The following is a 22798-nucleotide window of genomic DNA, read 5'->3' on the forward strand; positions in this document are numbered from 1 at the left end:
AAAAGTTGAGAAATTAATAAAAGTATACATTAGAATAAGAAAACCACCCATGATTTCATAACCATTCTTAATATTTCAATTTAATTATTTCTAGGCTATTTTCTCTGCTTAAATATCTAGCGTAGTTAAACTCAACCTGTAGAAATATTTTGCAACCTGCCTTTTAATTTAATATTATACCATGAGCTTTTATTCCTGTTATTAAAAATTCTTTGGAAATATTTTTATGGGTGTACAATTTATTTAACCAATCCCTTATTACTAGTGATTTAGGCTCCTCCATATTTTTACTATTATAAATAACACTAAAATGAAATCTTTATCCACATTTTAGAGCATAGCTTCCTAGAAAAATTACTGAGTGAAAGATTTAGTATTTTAAGGGTTCTTAATGCATCTTATTGCTAAATTGCTTTAGGAAGCACTGTTCTCATCTTGAGGTAAGATTCTGAGAAATGAGATGACAAATTCATGTAACAACGTAGTGTCAAAATTGGGAATCCAAGTCTCCCATCGCTCACGGCTTTCCATTCTTCCAGTGGTTCTCAAGAACAACCTGCTGCAGTGCTTGTTAAAAAATAATCTGGTCTTGGGACTTCCCTTGTGGCACAGTGGTTAAGAATCCGCCTGCCAATGCAGGGGACACAGGTTTGAGCCCTGGTCCGGGAAGATCCCACATGCCGCGGAGCAACTAAGCCCATGAGCCACAACTAATGAGCCTGCGCTCTAGAGTCCACGAGCCACAACTACTGAAGCCTGCGCACCTAGAGCCCATGCCCTGCAACAAGAGAAGACACCGCAATGAGAAGCCCGTGCACCACAACGAAGAGTAGCCCTCACTCGCCACAACTAGAAAAAGCCCGCGTGTAGCAACAAAGACCCAATGCAGCCAAAAATAAATAAATAAATAAACTTATTTTAAAAATCATAATAATCTGGTCTTTACCCTGAAATATTCTGATTCATTAGGACTGGGATAGAGTCCAGATATCTGTATTTTTAACAAGCACCTGAAGAGATTCTGACTGGTAGTCAGGTTTTCAGATCCCTGCACTACAGGATCTTTTACACATAAAGGTGATCAATGTAATTCTTGGACATATTAGTCTCAAGTATTAGATGATTCAAGTATTGTCTATGAATCCTGGGAAACCAGAACTCTCTGGAGGCCAGAACTCTGGAATGGTCATGGGTACTGTCTAAATCCTCAGGGCATCAACCATCGTTGTAGTTATCCCTCAAATAAATACGGTAGGGAATTCCCTGGTAGCGCAGTGGTTAAGAATCTGCCTGCCATTGCAGGGGACATGGGTTTGAGCCCTGCTCCAGGAAGATCCCACATGCCACGGAGCAACTAAGCCCATGCGCCACAACTACTGAGCCCGTGTGCCACAACTACTGAAGCCCATGTGCCTAGAGCCCATGCTCTGCAACAGGAGAAGCCACCGCAATGAGAAGCCTGCGCACCACAATGAAGAGTAGCCCCTGCTCACTGCAACTAGAGAAAGCCCGCACGCAGCTACGAAGACCCAGCACAGCCAAAAATAAATAAACTAATAAAATAAATTAAAAAGAAAAAAACTAAACCAAAGGGACGAAACAATCCATGCACAAAGAGAAGGGAGTCTTCCATTCCCTCATCTTTGAAATGCAAGTTCCTAAACAGAAGATCCTTGCGTTTTGTTACGTCTGGACAGGACAAATGAGCTGGACAGGACAAATGAGCTGAGACACTATTTGTGTATCTGGATGAGGCTCCAAAGTGATCTGAGAGAGACTCTGTATGTGTCCATGTCCCTATGTGTGACTGCTTCTGTAAGTAGGCATAACTGAGGCTTCAAACATCCCTCTTCCATCCCAGCCTCTACATTACCATCCTACCATATTCCATCATCTTCAGCTAGTCCCAACTGCCCCAGGGAAGCATGCTTTGGTGGAAATGTTGGTGTGACTGGCCCTGAGGTACCTTTGCCTGCTCATGTGGCTGAGTTCCCTGGTCTGAGGTCCCTACAGAGAAAGGATGCATGTACTTGCCGGAAGGCAACAAATAGGGGTAAAAATTAGACTAATAAGATGGAAAAGGAAGCCTATCCAAGGTTCTGCAATTTAATGCCAAAAGCAAGCACCTATCGGATCACTTTGTTTAGCTTTGCCAGTGTCTTTCTAATTTGTGAAAAAATAATTTGAAAACTAAAATGAAGACTGCCTTAAGTTAGGTGATCCCCAAAGCAAACCCTAAGATGAGAATTTGGGTCTAAAGAGTTTCCTGAGGAGGTGATCCCGGGAAAAAGAGTTAGGGAATATGGGGGCGCTGGTGAGACAGTGATGGCTAGAGAGCCAGTGTATCAGTGAGGGGGGACTGCTGTGGGCAGAAAGGGCCGGGACCCTCCAAAATTCTGTGCGGAACGTACCACAGAACTGTCCCACTGAGGGGTGCAGAAGCTGGGGTATTTATCCACCAACGCCCGTAACTCAGTAGTTGCAGGTCACTGCTGGAGCATTAACTTCCCAGCATTCCCTACCTTCTCCTCTCCAGTGACCGGAGAGGTCAATAAGGTAAAGAGACTCAGGAAGCCTTTGACATGCTCAGGAATGATCTGTAAGTGACCTTCAGGTGGCAAAGGGGATATGGACATGACACAACAGCCTCTGCTACAAAGACCTTCCCCAAATTTGGCATAAAATGACTTCCACTTCCCCATGACTTTGATGTGAAATAGTTGAATAGACAATTTAAATGACCTTTATAATAAGAGCACAAAAACAAATATTTACAGCTATTCGTGTCAAGGATGCTTTTACGGAGCTCCACTTGTCCCTTCGTCTGTCGATAACAATGACGAATCCGATGCTGGCAGCCTCCACACTGCAAAAAAGGGTGTGGTCAGTATCAGACACAGTGGAACACATGGGTTCTGTGGGGCTCTCTCAGCAGAACAATTCCACTGTCTCCGTGTCACTCCAGTCTCACTGTGTAAACGCCCTGCACAGCAGGAGGGGATAACCGGGTCTGACTTCCCTGACAAAGGAACCAGCTTCCTCTCCTCATCTGAGCCTGGCAGCCTTCACAAAACAGAAATATTTCATGTCTCAAGCCCTCTCAAGGGCTCTGTTTCTCGCTGGCAAATGTATGAAACACCCAACGAGCACAAGGACTCACGTCAGTCGGGCACCACATGTCGCAGTGTAGGCAGAGGACCTCGAGGTTGAGCTCTGCCATCTTTCCACTCCCAAGACTGACATTCAAGGAGCTATCAACATCTTTCCCTAGGAGTCAGTCCCAGAGGTGTTCAGAAATAACACATGTCAACGGGGAAAACAACTCCCTTCCAGTGCCTGGTCACAAATGGCCAGAAAACCATAGGCACAAGAAGATATCAACTTCATTAAAAACCAAAGAAAAGCTGTTTGGTCCCCTCTGAAGTCTCCACAAAATTCTCACAAATTTTTTTAAAACTAAAGCCCTAAAAGGGAAAACATTTTTCTTCTCTCTCTTTGGGAGAAACTATGGGAAGAAAGAGCAAGGGCTTTGGAACCTGGTTCATATCCTACTGCTGCCACTTACTTGCACTGAGACTTGGGGTCATCACCTCACCTCTCTAACGCTGTTCCCTAATCTGTAAGATGAGAACAGTACCACCAATAATGAAGTGGTTAAGAGCACTAATTCTGAAGCCAGACTGCCTAGGTTTGAAACATGAATTTTTATATAAATATGAACTTATACATTGTGTATTTCTGGGGAAGGGAAGTTACTTAACCTCTATAGTTTCTTAGACTCCTCATTTGTAAAGTAAGAACAATAACAGTACCTAGCGAGTTGATGTGAGTACTGTAGAGTTGATGTGAGGATTAAATGAGTACGTATAGATGTATAAGATGCTCAGAATAATGCCTGACACTTGATAACACTGTATAAGTACTACTATTATGATGATTTCTTATGTGCTTGTCATGAAGATTAAAAGAGATCAAGGTCACAAAAAGTAGCTGGCCTATAGTAAACCTTCAGCAACTCTCTAATATTGGGTAAAAGGTGAGCTTTACCCTAGAAAGTATATGTATGCAAATAAGGCAGAAGATCTAAGCAAATTCTGCAAGATAACATAAATAGCTGATCTGAAGTAAGCATTATTGGGCCAACCCATTATCACAGTTCTACATTGACCCAGGTTCTCTCACTAGAAACATTTTCTAGTCCAGGCCACAGTGCAAGGAAGTGTGGTCCTACTGGTTGGAAGAGGCAGGGATCAGAGATTAAAGATAAAACTGTGGCCGGAATTTGAGGGGCATAGCTGTCAGGAGGGGAAGCCTCAGAGAGGAAACCCCAGAAGTTTTCATGGAAATTCCCCTTTAATGCTTAGCCAACTCCTGGGCCCTATGATTTTAGGTGAGACTCCAGGAGTCTGGAAGAGAATAGCAACTGCACATGTCAGAACTGATGAGAAATTATGAAGCTTGCATAGTTCTGGGGAGAGACAATTGGTATTTGGGCCCAGCCAGAACAGGCAGACTTTGATGAACACCCTGGGCATTCAGGTGAAACTCTACAAAGGCCATACTCTAGGATAAATGAAACATCATAGGAGTTTCCACAGGACTAGGGCTACACTCCAGGAGTAAGAACAAAACAGGAATAAACTTGCCCAAAGAAATACTAAAACCAGGCCTCAAAAGATCAAGGTGAGTCACCAGTATTTTAACTGACAGTACGTATATACATATAACCGAATTGCTTTGCTGTACACCAGAAACTAACACAACATTGTAAGTCAACTCTACTTCAATTAAAAGTTTTTTAAAGATGCATTATTTCAACAGAGAAATATAATCCATAATAAAGAATCAAATGAACCTTCTAGAATTACAAAACATCAATGTCTGAAATTAAGAACTCATTCAATTTGCTTAATAGCAGATTGAACACAGCAGAAGACAAGATAAGTGAAACAAGACAGATCAATTAAAAATATTCAGACTGAAACACAGGGGGAAAATGAAAAGAAAAGAATGTAAAGGAGATGTGGGACATGAACAGAAGTCCCAGAAGGAGAGGAGAGAGTGTATGTTATAGAAACAATACTTGAAAAAATAAGAAATTTCCATATCTGATCAAAGACATCATCTCACAGATTCAAGCATCTCTTCCAATACCAAGCAGGATAAATGTAAAGAAAAGCTCACCTAGACATATCAGAGCCAAGTAGCTGAAAATTAAAGATAAGGAGAAAGTTCTTAAAAGCAACCGGTGAAAAAAGACACATTACCTTCAGAGTAACATTAAAAATAATCACTGATTGGGCTTCCCTGGTGGCGCAGTGGTTGAGAGTCTGCCTGCCAATGCAGGGGACACGGGTTCGAGCCCTGGTCTGGGAAGATCCCCCATGCCACGGAGCAACTGGGCCCGTGAGCCACAATTACTGAGCCTGCGCGTCTGAGCCTGTGCTCCACAACAAGAGAGGCCGCGATGGTGAGAGGCCCGCGCACCGCGATGAAGAGTGGCCCCCACTTGCCGCAACTAGAGAAAGCCCTCGCACAGAAACGAAGACTCAACACAGTCATAAATAAATAAATAACTAAATAAAAGAACGTGAATTTCTTTTAAAAAAAAAATAATAATCACTGATTTTCAAACTATGGAAGCCACAATCCAATGATATATGTTCAGAGTATTTTTTATTTATTTATTTATTTTTGGCTGTGTTGGGTCTTCGTTGCTGCACGTGGACTTTCTCTAGTTGCAGAGAGCAGGGGCTACTCTTTGCTGCGGTGCGCGGGCTTCTCATCGTGGTGGCTTCTCTTGTTGTGGAGCATAGGCTCTAGGCATGCGGGCGTCAGTAGCTGCAGCACGCAGGCTCAGTAGTTGTGGCTCGCGGTCTCTAGAGCAGAGGCTCAGTAGTCATGGCACACGGGCTTAGTTGCTCCACTGCATGTGGGATCTTCCCGGACCAGGGCTCGAACCTGTGTCCCCTGCATTGGCAGGTGGATTCTTAACCACTGTGCAACCAGGGAAGTCCCTGTTCAGAGTATTGACCTAAAAAACTATTCATTTAGAATTCTATACCCACTGAAAATCTATTTTTAAAAATGAAGGTGAAATAAGGACATTTCCAGACAACTAGAGCTGAGAGAATTTATTGCCAGTAAACATATACTTCAAAAAATATTAAAGGATGTTCTCCAGGCTGAATGAAGTTGGAAGCATGAAGGTGTAAGAAAGAAACAGCCTGAAAAGAAGGTTTAGGAAGTCTTTCATTGCTATCCAAAAAACAAACAAACAAACAAAAATACCTGGTTAAATTAAAAACTCATATTTGTCCTTAAAAACATAAGAGAACTTGAAGACAAAGAAATTTAAATGAACAAATTCCAGAGAGAGTTAAGACCTTCTACAGTGAGCAAATACTGGAGGAGGCTTTCATAAGAAGTGGCAGTCGCCTACTCTGGTAATAGGCAAATGAATGTTCCTAAAAGGAAATAATCCCACATGGTAACCTCAATCTCCAAGAAGGAATACAGGGCACTGTATACATTAAATATGTGGATAAATATTATCAACTAGGCTTTTATTTCACTAAAAGACTACTGACTATTCAAAGCAAAAATAATAACAAAGTATTAAATATAATATATATGTAAAATGATATGTACTGTAACACTAGAGAAACCATTGCTCTTCTAATAGAAGAGTTAAAATGGAATACTGAAAATATTTGAATGATTCAAAGGTAGGCAGGTGCTATAGACTGAATTGTGCCCCCCTCAAATTCATATGTTAAAGCTCTATCAATGTGACTGTAACTGGGGATAGGGCCTGCAAGGAAGTGATAAAGGTTAAATAAGGTCATAAGTGTGGAATCCTAATTCAACAGGGCTGGTGCCCTTACAAGAAGAGGAAGAGACAGCAGAGCTCTCTCTGCCATGTGAGAACACTGTAAGAATACAGCTGTCAGCAGTCAGAAAGAGAGCCTTACCAGAAACGGAATCAGCTAAAACCTTGATCTTTGACTTCTAGCCTCCAGAACCATAAGAAAAGAAATTTCTGTTGGTTAAGCCAGCAGTCTATGGTATTTTGTTACGGCAGCCAGAGCAGACTAATATGGCAGGAAAGGAGGAGTAAAGGAACAAGTCACAGATGGTACAAATAGCAAGATGGTAAATTTAAACACAACCAATCTCAATAATCACATTAAGTGGAAATGGTCTATATGACTCCATTAAGAAGGTAAATAGTGTCAGGGTGAAAATACTGATTACAAGAGATAGTGATTACACTTTAAACGTAAAGACAGAGATACATTAAAAGAAAGAGGATGGTAAAAGATATGCCATGCAGTCACTAATCATAAGAAAGCCAGTGTGGCTATATTAATATTAGAAAAAGTAGGGTCAAAGACAGGGAGTATTGGCAGAGATAAATGATTCATAAAAATAAAGGAGTCAATAGATAGCTAGTGGGAAGCTGCAGTATAGCACAGGGAGATCAGCTCGGTGCTATGTGATGACCTAGTGGGGTGGGATGGGGAGGGTGGGAGGGAGGCTCATGAGGGAGGGAATATAGGTATACATATAGCTGATTCACTTTGTTGTACAGCACAAAGTAACACAACATTGTAAAGCAATTATAATCCAATAAAGATATATATAAAAATAAATAAATAGTTTATTAGGAAGATATAACAATCCTAAATGTGTATGTATGAAGTAACATTGACTCAAAATACATTAATAAAAATTGAAAGAACTAAAAGAAAAATAGTTAAATCCACAAAGTTAATGATTTTAACACTTCTCTCCTAATAACTGATAGAACAAACAGCCAAAAATCAGCAAGGATATAGACGACTTTGAAGAACTCAGCATCCATTCTTTTTAGAAGGACACGGGACATTCATCAAATAGTCCATTATCCTAGGCCACGAAGCAAATTTCAACAAATTTTAAAGAACTGCAATCATACAGGTTGTATTTCTGATCACCATGGAATTAAACTGGAACTCTATTATTCTGTTTTATTTTTCCATTTCCTTCCCCCCTCCCTCCCTCCATCCCTCCCTTCCTTCCTCCCTTCCTTCCTTCTTCCTTCCTTCCTTCCTTCCTCTCTCTCTTTCTTTCTTTCCAATCCTTTTCTTTTCTTTGGGTTTAACTGCCATTGTATTTTTTTAACTTCTTAAGGTAGAAGATTGTATCATTGATTTTAAACTTTTCCTGTCTTCCATTATAAGTATTTAAAGCTATAATTCTCTCCTAAACACTGCTTTAGTTACATCATGTAAATGTTGATATATTGTTTTCATTATTGTTCAGCTAAAAGTGTTTTCTAATTTCCTTTATGATTTCTTCTTTAGTTTATGGATTATTTAGAGGCGGTTGCTTAGCTTCCAAATTTTTTTTTTTTTTCTAATCAACGATAATAAAATTCAGAATAGTGGTTTCCTTGAGGGAGGGAAGGGGTAGGAGTGCAGATATTGATAGAAAAGAAGCAGGAGGAAACCTTCACAGAAATATTCTATACCCTCGTCTGGGTGGTTGTTACATGATGTACAGATAGGTAAATATTCATTGACCTATACAGTTGAGATGTGTATACTTTATGTAAATTATAACTCAGCTTAAAAACCCAAGGAATTGGGCTTCCCTGGTGGCGCAGTTGTTGAGAGTCTGCCTGCCGATGCAGGGGACACGGGTTCGAGCCCTGGTCTTGGGGGGTCCCACATGCCGCGGAGCAACTGGGCCCGTGAGCCACACCTGCTGAGCCTGCGCGTCTGGAGCTTGTGCTCCGCAACAAGAGAGGCTGTGACAGTGAGAGGCCCGTGCACCGCAATGAGAAGTGGCCCCCGCTCGCCGCAACTAGAGAAAGCCCTCGCACAGAAATGAAGACCCAACATAGCCAAAAATAAATAAATTAATTAATTAATTTAAAAAAAAAACCCAAGGAATTAAATAAATTCAAGTTGTGAAAAAGGAAAAATATTATACAACTTAAAAACAACGATCCATACTTATCGAGTGCACAATAGGTATCAGGCACTGATCAAAGGGCGTACAACAATGACCAAAGCAGTTCTGCAGTACAGCAAAAACAAACCAACATTAATAACAACAATAAGTTTAGACAATAATAGCTACTTTAATCTTCAGCTCCTATCATTTATCAGGCATCTTTGTTTTTTATCTTAATGTCATGAAATAGATATCGTTGTCTCCATTTTACAGATGAGGAAACAAAGACTGATAGAAATAAAATAACTTGCCTGATATCACACTAGCAAAACTGGATTTCAAACTCAGAGCGCTCTGATATCAATGCTTACACTCTTAACCCCACCCCATGGCTCCCCTTCAGTTTTTTTCTCACAACAGATGTGCTTGTACCTTGTGGCAGTTTTATTTTGTGTATTTTGCTGTTACTAGTGTTTTCTATTTCTTTTCTTTTTTCTTTAAAACAAAATTATTCAATTCAATGTTCTAAGAGAGCATCTAGGGCTCTTCAGCAAGATGGAGCTGGGAGAGGCTCAGCAATATAATATAGTATGTAAACACAGGATGTTCTTTGATCTATGAAATAAACAGCTGCCAGCATAGGTGGCTTCCCCAGCCAAACCAAGGGCAAATGTCCCTCACAACAAGGCTCTTCTCAGTTCCCTGCAGACCAAGGCCCAAGACCAGAGCATCTGGGTAAACAGGGTGGGATCTGCTGGGAATATACCTGTGTACATAAAGGACTGTGTCTCCTGACACAATTGTGTACAGGCCACAGTTGTGTACAGCCGTAATTCAGAAAAAAGAGTTAATGAATCATGACAATGATTTTGAATATAGTCCCTCCCATAAGGAATACATTCTAGAAAACATGCAGTAATATCAACTACTGAGGGGTTTATTTTTCCACCCTATCTGGTTCAACAAAAGGGTCAAAACCTCAACTAAACCAAATGCACAGGAAATCGGGTTTCTAGACAACACATTTCTTTAGGGAACATTTGGCTGTTTTAATCCCTATTGTTCTTTTTAACACTAAGGTCCTGTGATAGATTAGCTGCATGAATACTATTTAATATAATCCTCACAACCAGGTTGGTGATAATATTTCCACTTTATAAATGAGGAAAATCACCCTCAAAGGTGATTAAAACATAATAATAACTTGTCCGAAGTCACACGCTATGTGCGGAGCTAAGATTCAAATCTTCTGACTCCAAGAGCAATGCTCAAGCCACAAAACCCACACTCTCTTAGTGTGGAAAATCTTTTCACACTATATTCCTTCATTTCCAGTCTTAGTAACTCCTCTGTAACAAATATAATTGAATTTTTGATGAGTCAAAATTTGAATATGACTAAGTATAAATATATGAGTGTAAGAGATTGAGGTAAATGTGTTCTGACCCCAAAATACCAGAGCAGTTTTGTGGTTGATATGGTACATGTTTTCTTAATTAAGCTCTAATATTAATATATTTTCTATGATTTGCCTTTTTCAGTAAGCTAGGTATAGAAAATATTTAATTAACTGAAATTTTACTTCATTGCCATGAGACTGAGTCAAATGTAGGGCGACCAACCATCCTGGTTTGTCCAGAATACCCTCCCCAACGTGGGTGGGCATCATCCAACCCACTGAGGGCCTGAATAGAACAAAAATTTGAAGGAAGAGGGGATTCATGCTCTCTCTCGGTCTGAGTGTTGAGCTGGGACATTGATCTTCTGCCCTCAGTGCTTCTGACTCTCAGGCCTTCAGATGCGGACTGAAATCTACAAAATTGGCTCTTTGGCTTTTAGGCCTTCAAACTACACCACTGGCCTTCCTGGGTCTCCAGTCTGCAGAGGGCAGATTGTGAGACTTCTCAGCCTCCATAATTGGATAAGCCAATGCATTATAATAAATCTATACCTATATCTATATCTACATCTATATCTATATATAAGGGTTCTCTAGAGAAACAGAACCAATAAGATATATATTGATATATATCAAAAAGAGATTTATTATAAGAATTGGCTCATGCAGTTATAGAGACGAAAAAGTCCCATGATCTGCCATCTGCAAGCTAACGAACCAGAAATGCTAGTGGTGTTACTCAATCCAAGTTCAAGACCAGAGAATGGAGGAGCTGATGATGTAAAGCCTGATCTGAGTCTGAAAGCCCAAAAACCAGGAGCACTGATATCCAGGGGCAAGAAAAGATGGATGTCCAAGCTCAAGTAGAAAGAGAATTCACTCTTACTCTGCTTTTTTATTCTATTCAGGCACTCAATGGATTGAATGATGCCCACTCACATTGGGGAGGGCAATCTGCTTTACTCAGTTCATGAATTCAAATGTTAATCTCTTCCAGAAATATCTTCATAGACACATCCAAAAATAATGTTTTACCAGCTAAATGGGCATCCCTTAGCCCAGTCAGGTTGACTCATAAAATTAACCATAATATATATACATATATCTTATTGGTTCTGTTTCTCTGGAGAACTCTGATTAATACATAGGGAGAGTCAAGAAAAGAGGGGATGGGGCTTCCCCGGTGGCGCAGTGGTTGAGAATCTGCCTGCTAGTGCAGGGGACACGGGTTCGAGCCCTGGTCTGGGAAGATCCCACATGCTGCGTAGCAACTAGGCCCGTGAGCCACAACTACTGAGCCTGTGCGTCTGGAGCCTGTGCTCTGCAACAAGAGAGGTTGCGATAGTGAGAGGCCCACACACTGCGATGAAGAGTGGCCCCCGCTTGCCACAACTAGAGAAAGCCCTCGCACAGAAACGAAGACCCAACACAGCCAAAAATAAATAATAAAAAAAAATAATAAATAAAATAAAAAATGTACTGTGTGAATACAATTGTTTAAAAAAAAAAAGAAAAGAAAAGAGGGGATGGGGCTTTCCTGGTGGTGCAGTGGTTGAGAGTCCGCCTGCCAATGCAGGGGACACAGGTTCGAGCCCTGGTCTGGGAAGATCCCACATGCCGCGGAGTGACTGGGCCCGTGAGCCACACTACTGAGCCTGCGCGTCTGGAGCTTGTGCTCCGCAACAAGAGAGGCCCGCACACCGCAATGAAGAGTGGCCCCCGCTCGCCTCAACTGGAGAAAGCCCTCCCACAGAAACGAAGACCCAAACACAGCCATAAATAAATAAATAAATAAATTTTTTTAAAAAAAAGAAAGCTTAAAAAAAATTTTTTTTTTTAAAAAAAGAGGGGATGGAGATAAAACCATTCCCAGAAAAGAAAAGTTCACCCTAAGTGCAAAGATACTGAAAAGAGTCCTCATACCTCAGGGTACTGACTAGAGAAAGACTCAAAGAGGCAGTGTTGGAAAGACAAGCCTAATGGGAGAGAAAAGGAAATGAAAGGAGAGATGGTAACTGTGTGGTAAACACAAAAAGAAGCAAGAGGTAAAATTTAGCATCCTACAAGACAAAAAAAAAAAAAATCAAGGATACACACCCTTCCCCTTAACTTCCAAAAAAAGTTTTTTAAGTCCACCAATAAAAGAAACTATATTTAGCTATACTAACAAAAGATGGTGTTCTTGAACTAGGAATCTTATAAACCACCCCAAACCACCAAACCTGTTTATTAATTGCAAAGATGCAAGCAGTATTCATCTATATAAGTCTACTATTAAGGGGAAAAAAAGAGAATAAGAATCAAAACTTTTTAACTTCAAGAGAATGAGGAGACAAGCCACAAATTTTTTTTAAAGAAAATATTTACAAAAGACATATTGGATAAAGAACCATTATCCAAAATACAAAGAACTTTTAAAATTTAACAATAAGAAAACAAACCACCCAGTTAAAAACTGGGCAAAAACCCAAAACAGATACCTCACAAAAGAATATATACAGGTGGAAAATAAGCATATGAAAAGATGTTTAACAACATATGTCATTAGGAAATTGTAAGTTAAAACTACAATGATATTCCACTATACATCTATTAGAATGACCAAAATCCTAAGTACTGACAATACCAAATTTAGGCAAGGATGTGGAGGAACAGGAACTCTCATTTATTGCTGGTGGGTATTCAAAGTGGTACAGTCACTTTGAAATACAGTCTGGCAGTTTCCTACAAAACTAAACATACTCATACCATGTAATCCAACAAGTGTACTCCTTGGGATTTACCTAAATAAGTTGAAAACTTATGTCCACACAAAACCTCACATATGGATGTTTACTGCAGCTTTATTCATAATTGTCAAAACTTGGAAGCAACCAAGATATCTTTCAGTAGGTGAATGGATAAACTGTAGTACAGCCAGATAATGAAACATTATTCAGTAATAAAAAAAAATGAATTGTCAAGTCATGAAAAGACATGGAAGAAACTTAAATGCATATTACTAAGTGAAAGAAGTCAGTCTTAAAAGGCTATATACTGTATGATTACAACTACATAACATTGTGCACACTGCAAAGCTATGGAGACAGTGAAAATCAGTGGTTGCTAGGGGTTGGGGGGTGGGAGCATGGGACGGATGAATAGGTGGAGCCCGGAGGATTTTTAGGGCAGTGAAACTATTCTGTATGACACTATAATGGTGGATACATGTCAACATACATTTGTCCAAACCCAAAGTATGTAGAACACCAAGACTGAACCCTAATATACATTATGGACTCTGGGGGTTAATGATGCGTCAGTGTAGGTTCATCAGTGGTAACAAATGTACCACTCTGGTGCTGGATGTTAATGGGGAGGTTGGGTGTGTGTGGCGGGCAGGGAGTATATGGGAAATATCTGAAATTTCCACTCAATTTTGCTGTAAACTTAAAAAAAGTCTATTAAAAAACTTTTTAGATAATGAAAATTCCTGCAAAAAATTAGTCATTAAGCAGACAAAAAGCTGTAACAGCTCTCCAAACTGAATTACATGTCTATAAACAATCACGTAGGGGATGGGGCACAGGTGACACTTTAAATAAGAAACTCAAAAACCAAGAACAGAAATAGGACTTTTCTAATATGTAAAGAAAAGAAGAAATAAAGTCAGAAAATTTTTCTGATTGAAGTCAGAAAAATAAAAGGAGAAGCAAAATCATATGAGAAATGGAGTCTAAATAACAAGATACCAAGGAATAACATATGTGAACAAAAGTGTAATAAGGGACAGTAAATAGCATAAAGAAAACAAACAAGTGAATGAAAATGAATAAAAAAGGAAACAATAAAAAAGGTCAGAAAGAAAGTGGTGGAAACAGAAGCCAGACTGAAAAAGAACCAACATATTCATAACTGGAGTCCATAAAGACTAAAAGTAAAACAAAGGAACAGAAATAATACTTACAAGTATAATCCAAGAAAACTTTCCAAAAACAATAAATGATCTGATTCTACATAAACCTGAAAAGGACTAGCAGGCACCTGGGAAAACTGACCTGAAACAATCAACTCTGAGACATATCCTAGTAAAACTGTTAGGCTTTAATGATAAAATAAAAATTCTAAGCACCTCTAGGAAAAAGATCAAATAATTTACCAGGAGAAGAGAAACAGACAGGCACCATACTTTTCTAAAGTAGTATACAAATCATGGAGAGAATGGAACAACATTCTACAACAATTCATGAACAAAATATGTGAGCCAAGAATTTTTTATCCCGACAAGCTGGCTTTCAAGTATTAAGGCAATAGAAAAACAGTTATAAACATGTAAAAAAAAAACTCAGGGAATTCTGTACCTATAAGCCCCTTTTGAAGAATCTAGTAAGATTGTCCTTCATCCAATTAAGAGATAACTTGGGGAAACTGCAGCAAAGGGATTAATTTAACATATTTAATGGTAAGTCTAATACTAACCATGGTAGGAGAATAAGATATAGAAATAATCCAAGTTAAAAGATAGAAGGAAAAAGGAGAAGGGGAGAGAAAAGAATAAGTTCATTGATTGTTGTATAAGCAACAGGTGGGAATCAATGGATATTACTGAAAACTAAAAAACCAGATAGTAAATTGTTATATTTTAGAAAAGGGACTAAGGGCATTAAAAAGGCATAAATACAAGGACAAAAATCACAAATCTTTCTAAATATCAAAAGAAGTTAAAAAATTAAAAAGCAAAGAAAACATATCATGTAGAGAAATACAGTAAATATAACATAATACATCTAGTAGTTGTAACATGAAATATATGTTGCTATTTTATGGGGGTGGGACGAATTGGAAGATTGGGATTGACATATATACACTACTATGTATAGAATAGATAACTAATGAAAACATACTGTTTAGCACAGGTAACCCTACTCAATGATCTGTGGTGACCTAAATGGGAAGGAAATCTAAAAAAGAGTGGATATATGTATACATGTAACTGATTCACTTTGCTGTAGAGCAGAAACTAACACAACATTGTAAAGGAATTATACTCCAATAAAAATTAATTAAAAAAAGAAAAAAATAATGACAAAATTGAGATCAAATATATCAGTCATATCAATAAATATGAACAGACTTAATGCACTTAATATAAGAAAAAGATTTTCAATTTGACTAACAAAGTAAAAACCGACTATATACTGTATCCAAGAAAAAGATCTAGAACAAAGTAATTCAGAAAGGCTAAAAATAAAGCAACTGGCAAAAGTGTACTAGGCAAATGGAAATAATAGCAAGGGATTTCAGTCTTGGTATCAAAGTAGAATTTAAGCCATAAAGCATTAAACATCACAAGAAACACTTTTTAATGCTAAAAGTCACAATTCACAATGAAGATATAACAGTCATAAATATCTATGCTCCAAATACCCTAATAACCAGTTTTTTAAAGCAGAAACTACAGGAGATACAAGGAAACAGACAGAAATACATTTTACATAGGAGATTTTAATACACCACTTTCAGTACAAGACAGAATAGACAACATGTCAATAAGGTTATAGAATACCTAAAAACATAATCAAAAAGGAAGAGCTAATTGATATGTATTGGACTTTACCTCCTGATAATACAGGATTCATCTTCTTTTCAAGCACACATGAAACATCCACAAAAATTGGTCATGATACAGGGCTACAACGAAAACACCTGAAATTTTAAAAACCTTCTATTAAAGAACTCTTCAGTCAGGGGGAAATATAAAATATAATTAGAGAGTGGCTAAAATACAGTGATAACGAAAATATTGGGGGTTGGCCAAAAAGTTCATTTGGGTTTCTCTGTGTGATCTTGCAGCAAAACCCAAACGAACTTTTTGGCCAATGAAAAACTACATATCAGAATTTATGGGCTACGTTCAAAGCAGTGATCAAGAAAATTCATAACACTCAAAAAAAGAGAAAAAATTTTCAACTCAAAAAATGAGAAATGGGGCTTCCCTGGTGGCACAGTGGTTGAGAATCTGCCTGACAATGCAGGGGACACGGGTTCGAGCCCTGGTCTGGGAAGATCCCACATGCCGCGGAGCAACTAGGCCCGTGAGCCACAATTACTGAGCCTGCGCATCTGGAGCCTGTGCTCCGCAACAAGAGAGGCCGCGATAATAAGAGGCCCGCGCACTGCGATGAAGAGTGGCCCCCACTTGCCGCAACTAGAGAAAGCCCTCGCACAGAAATGAAGACCCAACACAGCCATAAATAAATAAATAAATAAATAAATAAATAAATCCAAAAAGTTAAAAAAAAAAAATGAGAAAAAAAAAACCCAACCCAAAAGAAAGCACAACGAAGAAGATATTAAAGATAAAGGCAGAGTGAATAAGGTAGAAAAGAGAAAAGCCAATAGATCTAATTAAAAAATCAGAATCCCATTTTTAATTTTTTTATTTTTTATTTATTTATTTATTTTTATATCTAATAGGATTTTTATTGTAGAAGACATTGCTAACAGCCTACCCAATCACCATCGCCATTTCTCCATCCTTTTCAGAATCCCATTTTTTAAAATAGATCTTTATTGGAGTATGATTGCTTCACAATACTGTGTTAATCTCTGTCGTACAACAAAAGGAATCAGCCACATGCACACATACATCCCCACATCCCCTCCCCGCCTAGCCTCCCTCCCACTCTCTCCATCCCACCTCTCTAGGTCATCACACAGCACTAAGCTGATCTCCCTGTGCTATGCTGCTGCTTCCCACTAGCTAACTATTTTACATTCGGTAGTGTATATATGTCGCTGCTACTCTCACTTCGTCCCAGCCTCCCCCTCCCCCATCCCCCGGGTCCTCAAGTCCATTCTCTATGTCTACCTCTTTATTCCTGCCCTGCAACTAGGTTCATCAGTACCTTTTTTTTTTTTTAGATTCCATATATATGCTTTAGTATACAGTATTTGTTTTTCTCTTTCTGACTTACTTCACTCTGTATGACAGACTCTAGGTCCATCCACCTCACTACAAATAACTCAATTTCCTTTCTTTTTATGGCTGAGTAATATTCCATGGTATATATGTGCCACATCTTCTTTATCCATTCATCTGTCGATGGACATTTAAGTTGGTTCCACGTCCTGGGTATTGTAAATAGTGCTGCAATGAACATTGTGGTACATGCCTCTTTTTGAATTATGTTTTTCTCAGGGTATATGCCCAGTAGTGGAATTGCTGGGTCATATGGTAGTTCTATTTTTAGTTTTTTAAGGAACCTCCACACTGTTCTCCATAGTGGCTGTATCAATTTACATTCCCACCAACAGTGCAGGAGGGTTCCTTTTTCACCACACCCTTTCCAGCATTTATTGTTTCTAGGTTTTTTGATAATGGCCATTCTGACTGTTGTGAGGTGATATACCTCACTGTAGTTTTGATTTGCATTTCTCTAATAATTAGTGATGTTGAGCATCTTTTTATGTGCCTCTTGGCCATCTGTATGTCTTCTTTGGTGAAATGTCTATTTAGGTCTTCCACCCATTTTTTAATTGAATTGTTTGTTTTTTGATATTGAGCTCCATGAGCTGTTTGTAGATTTTGGAGCTAACCCTTTGTCTGTTGTTTCATTTGCAAATATTTTCTCCCATTCTGAGGGTTGTCTTTTGTCTTGTTTATGGTTTCCTTTGCTGTGCAAAAGCTTTGAAGTTTAATTAGGTCCCATTTGTTTATTTTTGTTTTTATTTCCATTACTCTAGGAGGTGGGTCAAAAAAGATCTTGCTGTGGTTTATGTCAAAGAGTGTTTTTCCTATGTTTTCAGAATCCCATTTTTTAAACTAACAAAATAAATAAGCCACTAGCTCACTTAATCAAGGGGGGGAAAAAAGGACAAAGCACAGATAAACAAACTAAGAAATAGCAAAGGGAAAATAACCACTGAAACACAAGAAAATTTGTTTTAGGAAAATTACTTTGCATACCTCTATGCAAATAAACTTAAAAACCAAGACAAAAATAGGTAATTTCCTAGGAAAATACAGTTTACCACAATTGATCTCATTAGAAATGTAAAGCTTAAACAGACCAATGTCCATAGAGGAAATAAAGTTATCAAGGCCCAGATTCACAGGAGAATTTCAGAGGGGAATTCAAATCATCAATGACTGTATAAAGCCCCAATGCCACAAAAATAGTTTCCAAGCCTAAAAACTGAAAGAAAACTTCAAAATGCTATTTATGAAGCAAGTATGACAATGATACCTAAACCTAATTCAGTACCAAATAAAATTACCAGTTAATGGATATGATGGTAGAGCTATCCCATTGACAATAGCAACAAACATAAAATATTTAGGAATAAACTTAACAATAAATATACAAAACTATGTCAGGAAAATTTTAAACACTCCTAAAAGACACAAAAGTAGATTTTAACAAATGGAAAGACTTTTCTTGTTCTTGATAGCATGATTTTAACATCATAAATATGTCACTTTTTCCTGAGTAAATTTATAAACTTAACAGTCTCAATGAAAAGACCAACAAGTTTTTTTTTCTTTTTTTTTTTTAAATGGAGATAGACATAGAAAGAAAACAAGAAAGAATAGTAGGAAAACATGAAAAAAAGTAAGTAAAGCTTAAGGACCTGGGAGGGGAGGGGGAATTAATCCTAGAAGATATTAAACATATTTAACTCCTCATAATTAAAATAGAATATTACTCACTTATGAATAGGCAGACCAATTAGCTCTCAAATTACTGAAGTGAAGATGAGCTTTTAAAATTAATGGTGTTAGGATAACTGAATAGCCATTTGGGAAAAGATAAACTTAGATCTACACTTCATACCACACACAGAAATAAACACCAACTGTATCAGGGCTAACTGTAAAAAGTGAAATCATACTGTATTACAAGAAAGCTTGGGTGAATTCCTCTATAACCCAGGTATACGAAAGTTTTCTGACAATGACTCAAAATCCAGATGCAATAAAAGAAACACTGATATATTTGATGACATAAAAATTTCACATGGCAAAAAATATCCTAAGCAGAGTTAAAGGACAAATGAAAAACTGAGAGAAAATATATAGAACATACATCACAGATAAAGGGCTAATATCCTTAATCCATAAAGAATTCTTAAAAGTGACAGGAAAATAAAGATAGAAAACTCAATGGGAAAAAAGAGCAAAGACATGAACAGACAATTTATATATATATATGTATTGTATATGATATATACAGTATATACATATATTAAAATGTAAAGTGATAAAGAGATGACAAATACAAAAGGAAGTTAAAGACACAGAAGAGAGATTCAGAAGATGCAATGTCCCTCTAATTTGAGTTCCAGAAGCAGAAAACAGAGTTGTAGGAAAGAAATAAGCAAAGAAATGACAGAAAAAAAAATTCTAAGCCTAAGAGAGACTTGAATCTTCTGTTCAGAGGCCCAGCAGAATGAAAGAAAAAGTTTGAAATTTCAAACCTGCAAAACGTAAAGAAAAAACCCCAAAAGTTTCCTATGGGGAGAAAGAAGCAGCTTACCTATGAAGACTCAGATACTTGTTACAAGGATCAACCTTTTATGAGTAACACTGAATGCTAGAAATCAATGGATGAATGTTATTTTACATAAAAAATTCCATATTCAGACAGACTGTCAGTCAAGTGTGAGGTCAAAGTGAGCCATTTTCTGACATTCAAGATCTTGTAAGATTCACTTACCATACACCTTTTCTAAAAAAGAAATAATTTGAAAGTTTTTTTAATGAAAATGAAATCCCAAAAAGAAAGAATGACCTTCCCAGAGACAGAATAAAAAGCAATCCCAGGTTGACAGCCTGTAGATTTACACAGCAACCACCTTGAATTATAAGAGTAGCTCAGAGAGGCTCAAAAGAATTTGTCTAATGTATGCATTAGACAAATTCTATGATAAAGAATCCGTAAGATATAAATAATGCAATAGATATATGCCAGTCTATAAACAAGAGAAAAAAAAGAAAGGCAATTAGAAATGCTAGGGGAAAAGGTATATAAAAAGTCATTGTCTGAGTCTGAAATGAATTAAATTGTGGCATGATTTTGAGCAACCCATGGAGTATGAGAAAACAGAACCTATTTTACCTTAACATTTATAGCATTCTCCTTTGAGTGACACAGGTTTAGTGACTTAGGATTACATCTTTCACTCTAGACGACCAATTATATTACATATATAAATTCATTCTACTGATTTCTATTATTTAGGATCAACCTATAATCAAAGAAAAAAACATTTATAGTAAGATGTAAAATACATTATAAACCTTAGTAATGGAAAGAAATTGGAATATAGGTAGAAGAACTTGAAGGATGAGAGTAAAGAAAGATGTAAACGCACAGTAGTAAATCAACAAGTACAACTGGCCCTCCATATATGCAGGTTCCACATCTGTGGATACAGAGGGACGACTGTACTGTGCCATTCTGTATAAGGGATTTGAGCACAGGCAAATTTTGGTATCCTCAAGGGTCTTGGAACCAATCCCCTGTTTATACCAAGGGATGACCATATTGTCTACTATTTATTTTATTTTATTATTTATACTATTTACTTATTTACTAATTATTACATGACTTTTTACTATTTATTACTTACTATTTAAAGGAAGCCTGAAAATGATAGGGAAGGAGGATTCAGAGTTAGTCCACAATATTAAACATTAAAGGACTCTAGGCATTAGCACAAATAACTTTCTGAATGAATAATCTTTACAACTTAAGTGGGACAATAAACATTGCATTAAATTTTTTTTAATTAATTTATTTTATTTTATTTATTTTTTATTTTTGGCTGCATTGGGTCTTCGTTGCTGCATATGGGCTTTTCTCTGGTTGCGGCGAGCAAGGGCTACTCTTCGTTGTGGTGCACAGGCTTCTCATTGCAGTGGCTTCTCTTGTTGTGGAGCATGAGTTCTAGGCGCGTGGGTTTCAGTAGTTGTGGCACACGGGCTCAGTAGTTGTGGCTCATGGGCTCTAGAGCACAGGCTCAGTAGTTGTGGCACACGGGTTTAGTTGCTCCACAGCATGTGGGATCTTCCTGGACCAGGGCTCAAACCCATGTCCCCTGCATTGGCAGGCAGATTCTTAACCACTGTGCCACCAGGGAAGCCCAACTGCATTAAATTTAGTAATAATGTGCACCAAGTATTATCAGTCAGAATATTCTAGCTTAAAAGTCATCATACTTTTTCTGTAAAGAACCAGAGTAAATATTTTAGGCTTTGCAGGCCATATGGTCTCTGCCTCAATTACTGAACTCTGCTGTAATAGCTCAACAGCAGAGCTACAACATTGAATCACTTTACTGTACACCAGGAACTAACACAACATTGTAAATCAAGTATACTTAGATATAAAAAATAAAATAAAAATCTTTTCTCCACATCCTCACCAACACTTGTTATTTTTTTGTATTTTTGTTAATAGCCATTCTGACAGGTGTGAGGTGATATCTCATTGTGGTTTTGATTTGCATTGCTCTGATGAGTAGTGATGTTGAGCATCTTTTCATGTGCCTGTTGGCCATCTGCTTATCTTCCCTGGAAAAATATCTATTCAGATCCTCTGCCCATTTTTTAACTAGGTTGTTTGTTTTTTGATGTTGAATTATATGAATTTTTTGTATATTCTGGAGAATATCAGATATATCTGTTATATCATTATATCATTATCATTATATATACCATATATATATCATATATCATTTGCAAATATCTTCTTCCATTCAGTAGGTGGCCTTTTTGTTTTATTGATAGTTTCCTTTGCTGTGCAAAAGCTTTTTACTTTGATGTAGTCCCAGTTGTTTATTTTTGCTTTTGTTTTCCTTGTCTATGGAGACATATCCAAAAAAATCTACAAAGACTATGTCAAAGAGCATACAGTCTATGTTTTCTTCTAGGAGATTTATGGTTTCAGGTCTTACATTTAAGTCTTTAATCCATTTTGAATTTATTTTGTGCATGTGTGTGAGAGAGTAGTCTAGCTTGATTCTTTTGCATATAGCTATCCAGTTTTCCTAACACCACTTGTTCAAGAAGCTGTCTTTTCTCCATTGTATATTCTTGTCTGTTTGTCATAAATTAATTGCCCATATGACTGTGGATTCATTTCTGGGCTCTCTGTTCTGTTCCACTGATGTATGTATCTGTTTTTGCGCCACTGCCATACTGTTTTGATTACTGTAGCTTTGTAGTATAGTGTGAAATCAGGGAGTGTGAGCCCTCCAGCTTTGTTCTTCTTTCTTAAGATTGTTTTGGCTATTCGGGATCTGTTGTGTTTCCATACCAATTTTAGAATTATTTGGTCTAAACAAAATTGATGAACCTTTAGCCAGACTCATCAAGAAAAAAAGAGATAGTCTAAATTAATAAAATCAGAAATGAAAAATAAGTTACAACAGATACCACAGAAATACAAATTATCATAAGAGATTACCATA

General features: G+C 37.7%; 1 protein-coding gene across 3 annotated transcripts in view; it reads right to left on the reverse strand.

Moving 5' to 3' along the window:
* Nucleotides 1–22798, reverse strand: part of MCF2L2 (MCF.2 cell line derived transforming sequence-like 2) — a 245936-nt gene that overhangs the window by 163356 nt on the left and 59782 nt on the right. For all 3 annotated transcript variants that reach the window (XM_036850441.1, XM_036850443.1, XM_036850442.1), the window contains one exon: nucleotides 2776–2866. In XM_036850441.1, the coding sequence (XP_036706336.1) occupies nucleotides 2776–2866 (91 nt within the window). The remainder of the gene's footprint in view (nucleotides 1–2775; nucleotides 2867–22798) is intronic.

Source organism: Balaenoptera musculus, chromosome 4 (genome assembly GCF_009873245.2).
Source record: "Balaenoptera musculus isolate JJ_BM4_2016_0621 chromosome 4, mBalMus1.pri.v3, whole genome shotgun sequence".
NCBI lineage: Eukaryota > Metazoa > Chordata > Mammalia > Artiodactyla > Balaenopteridae > Balaenoptera > Balaenoptera musculus.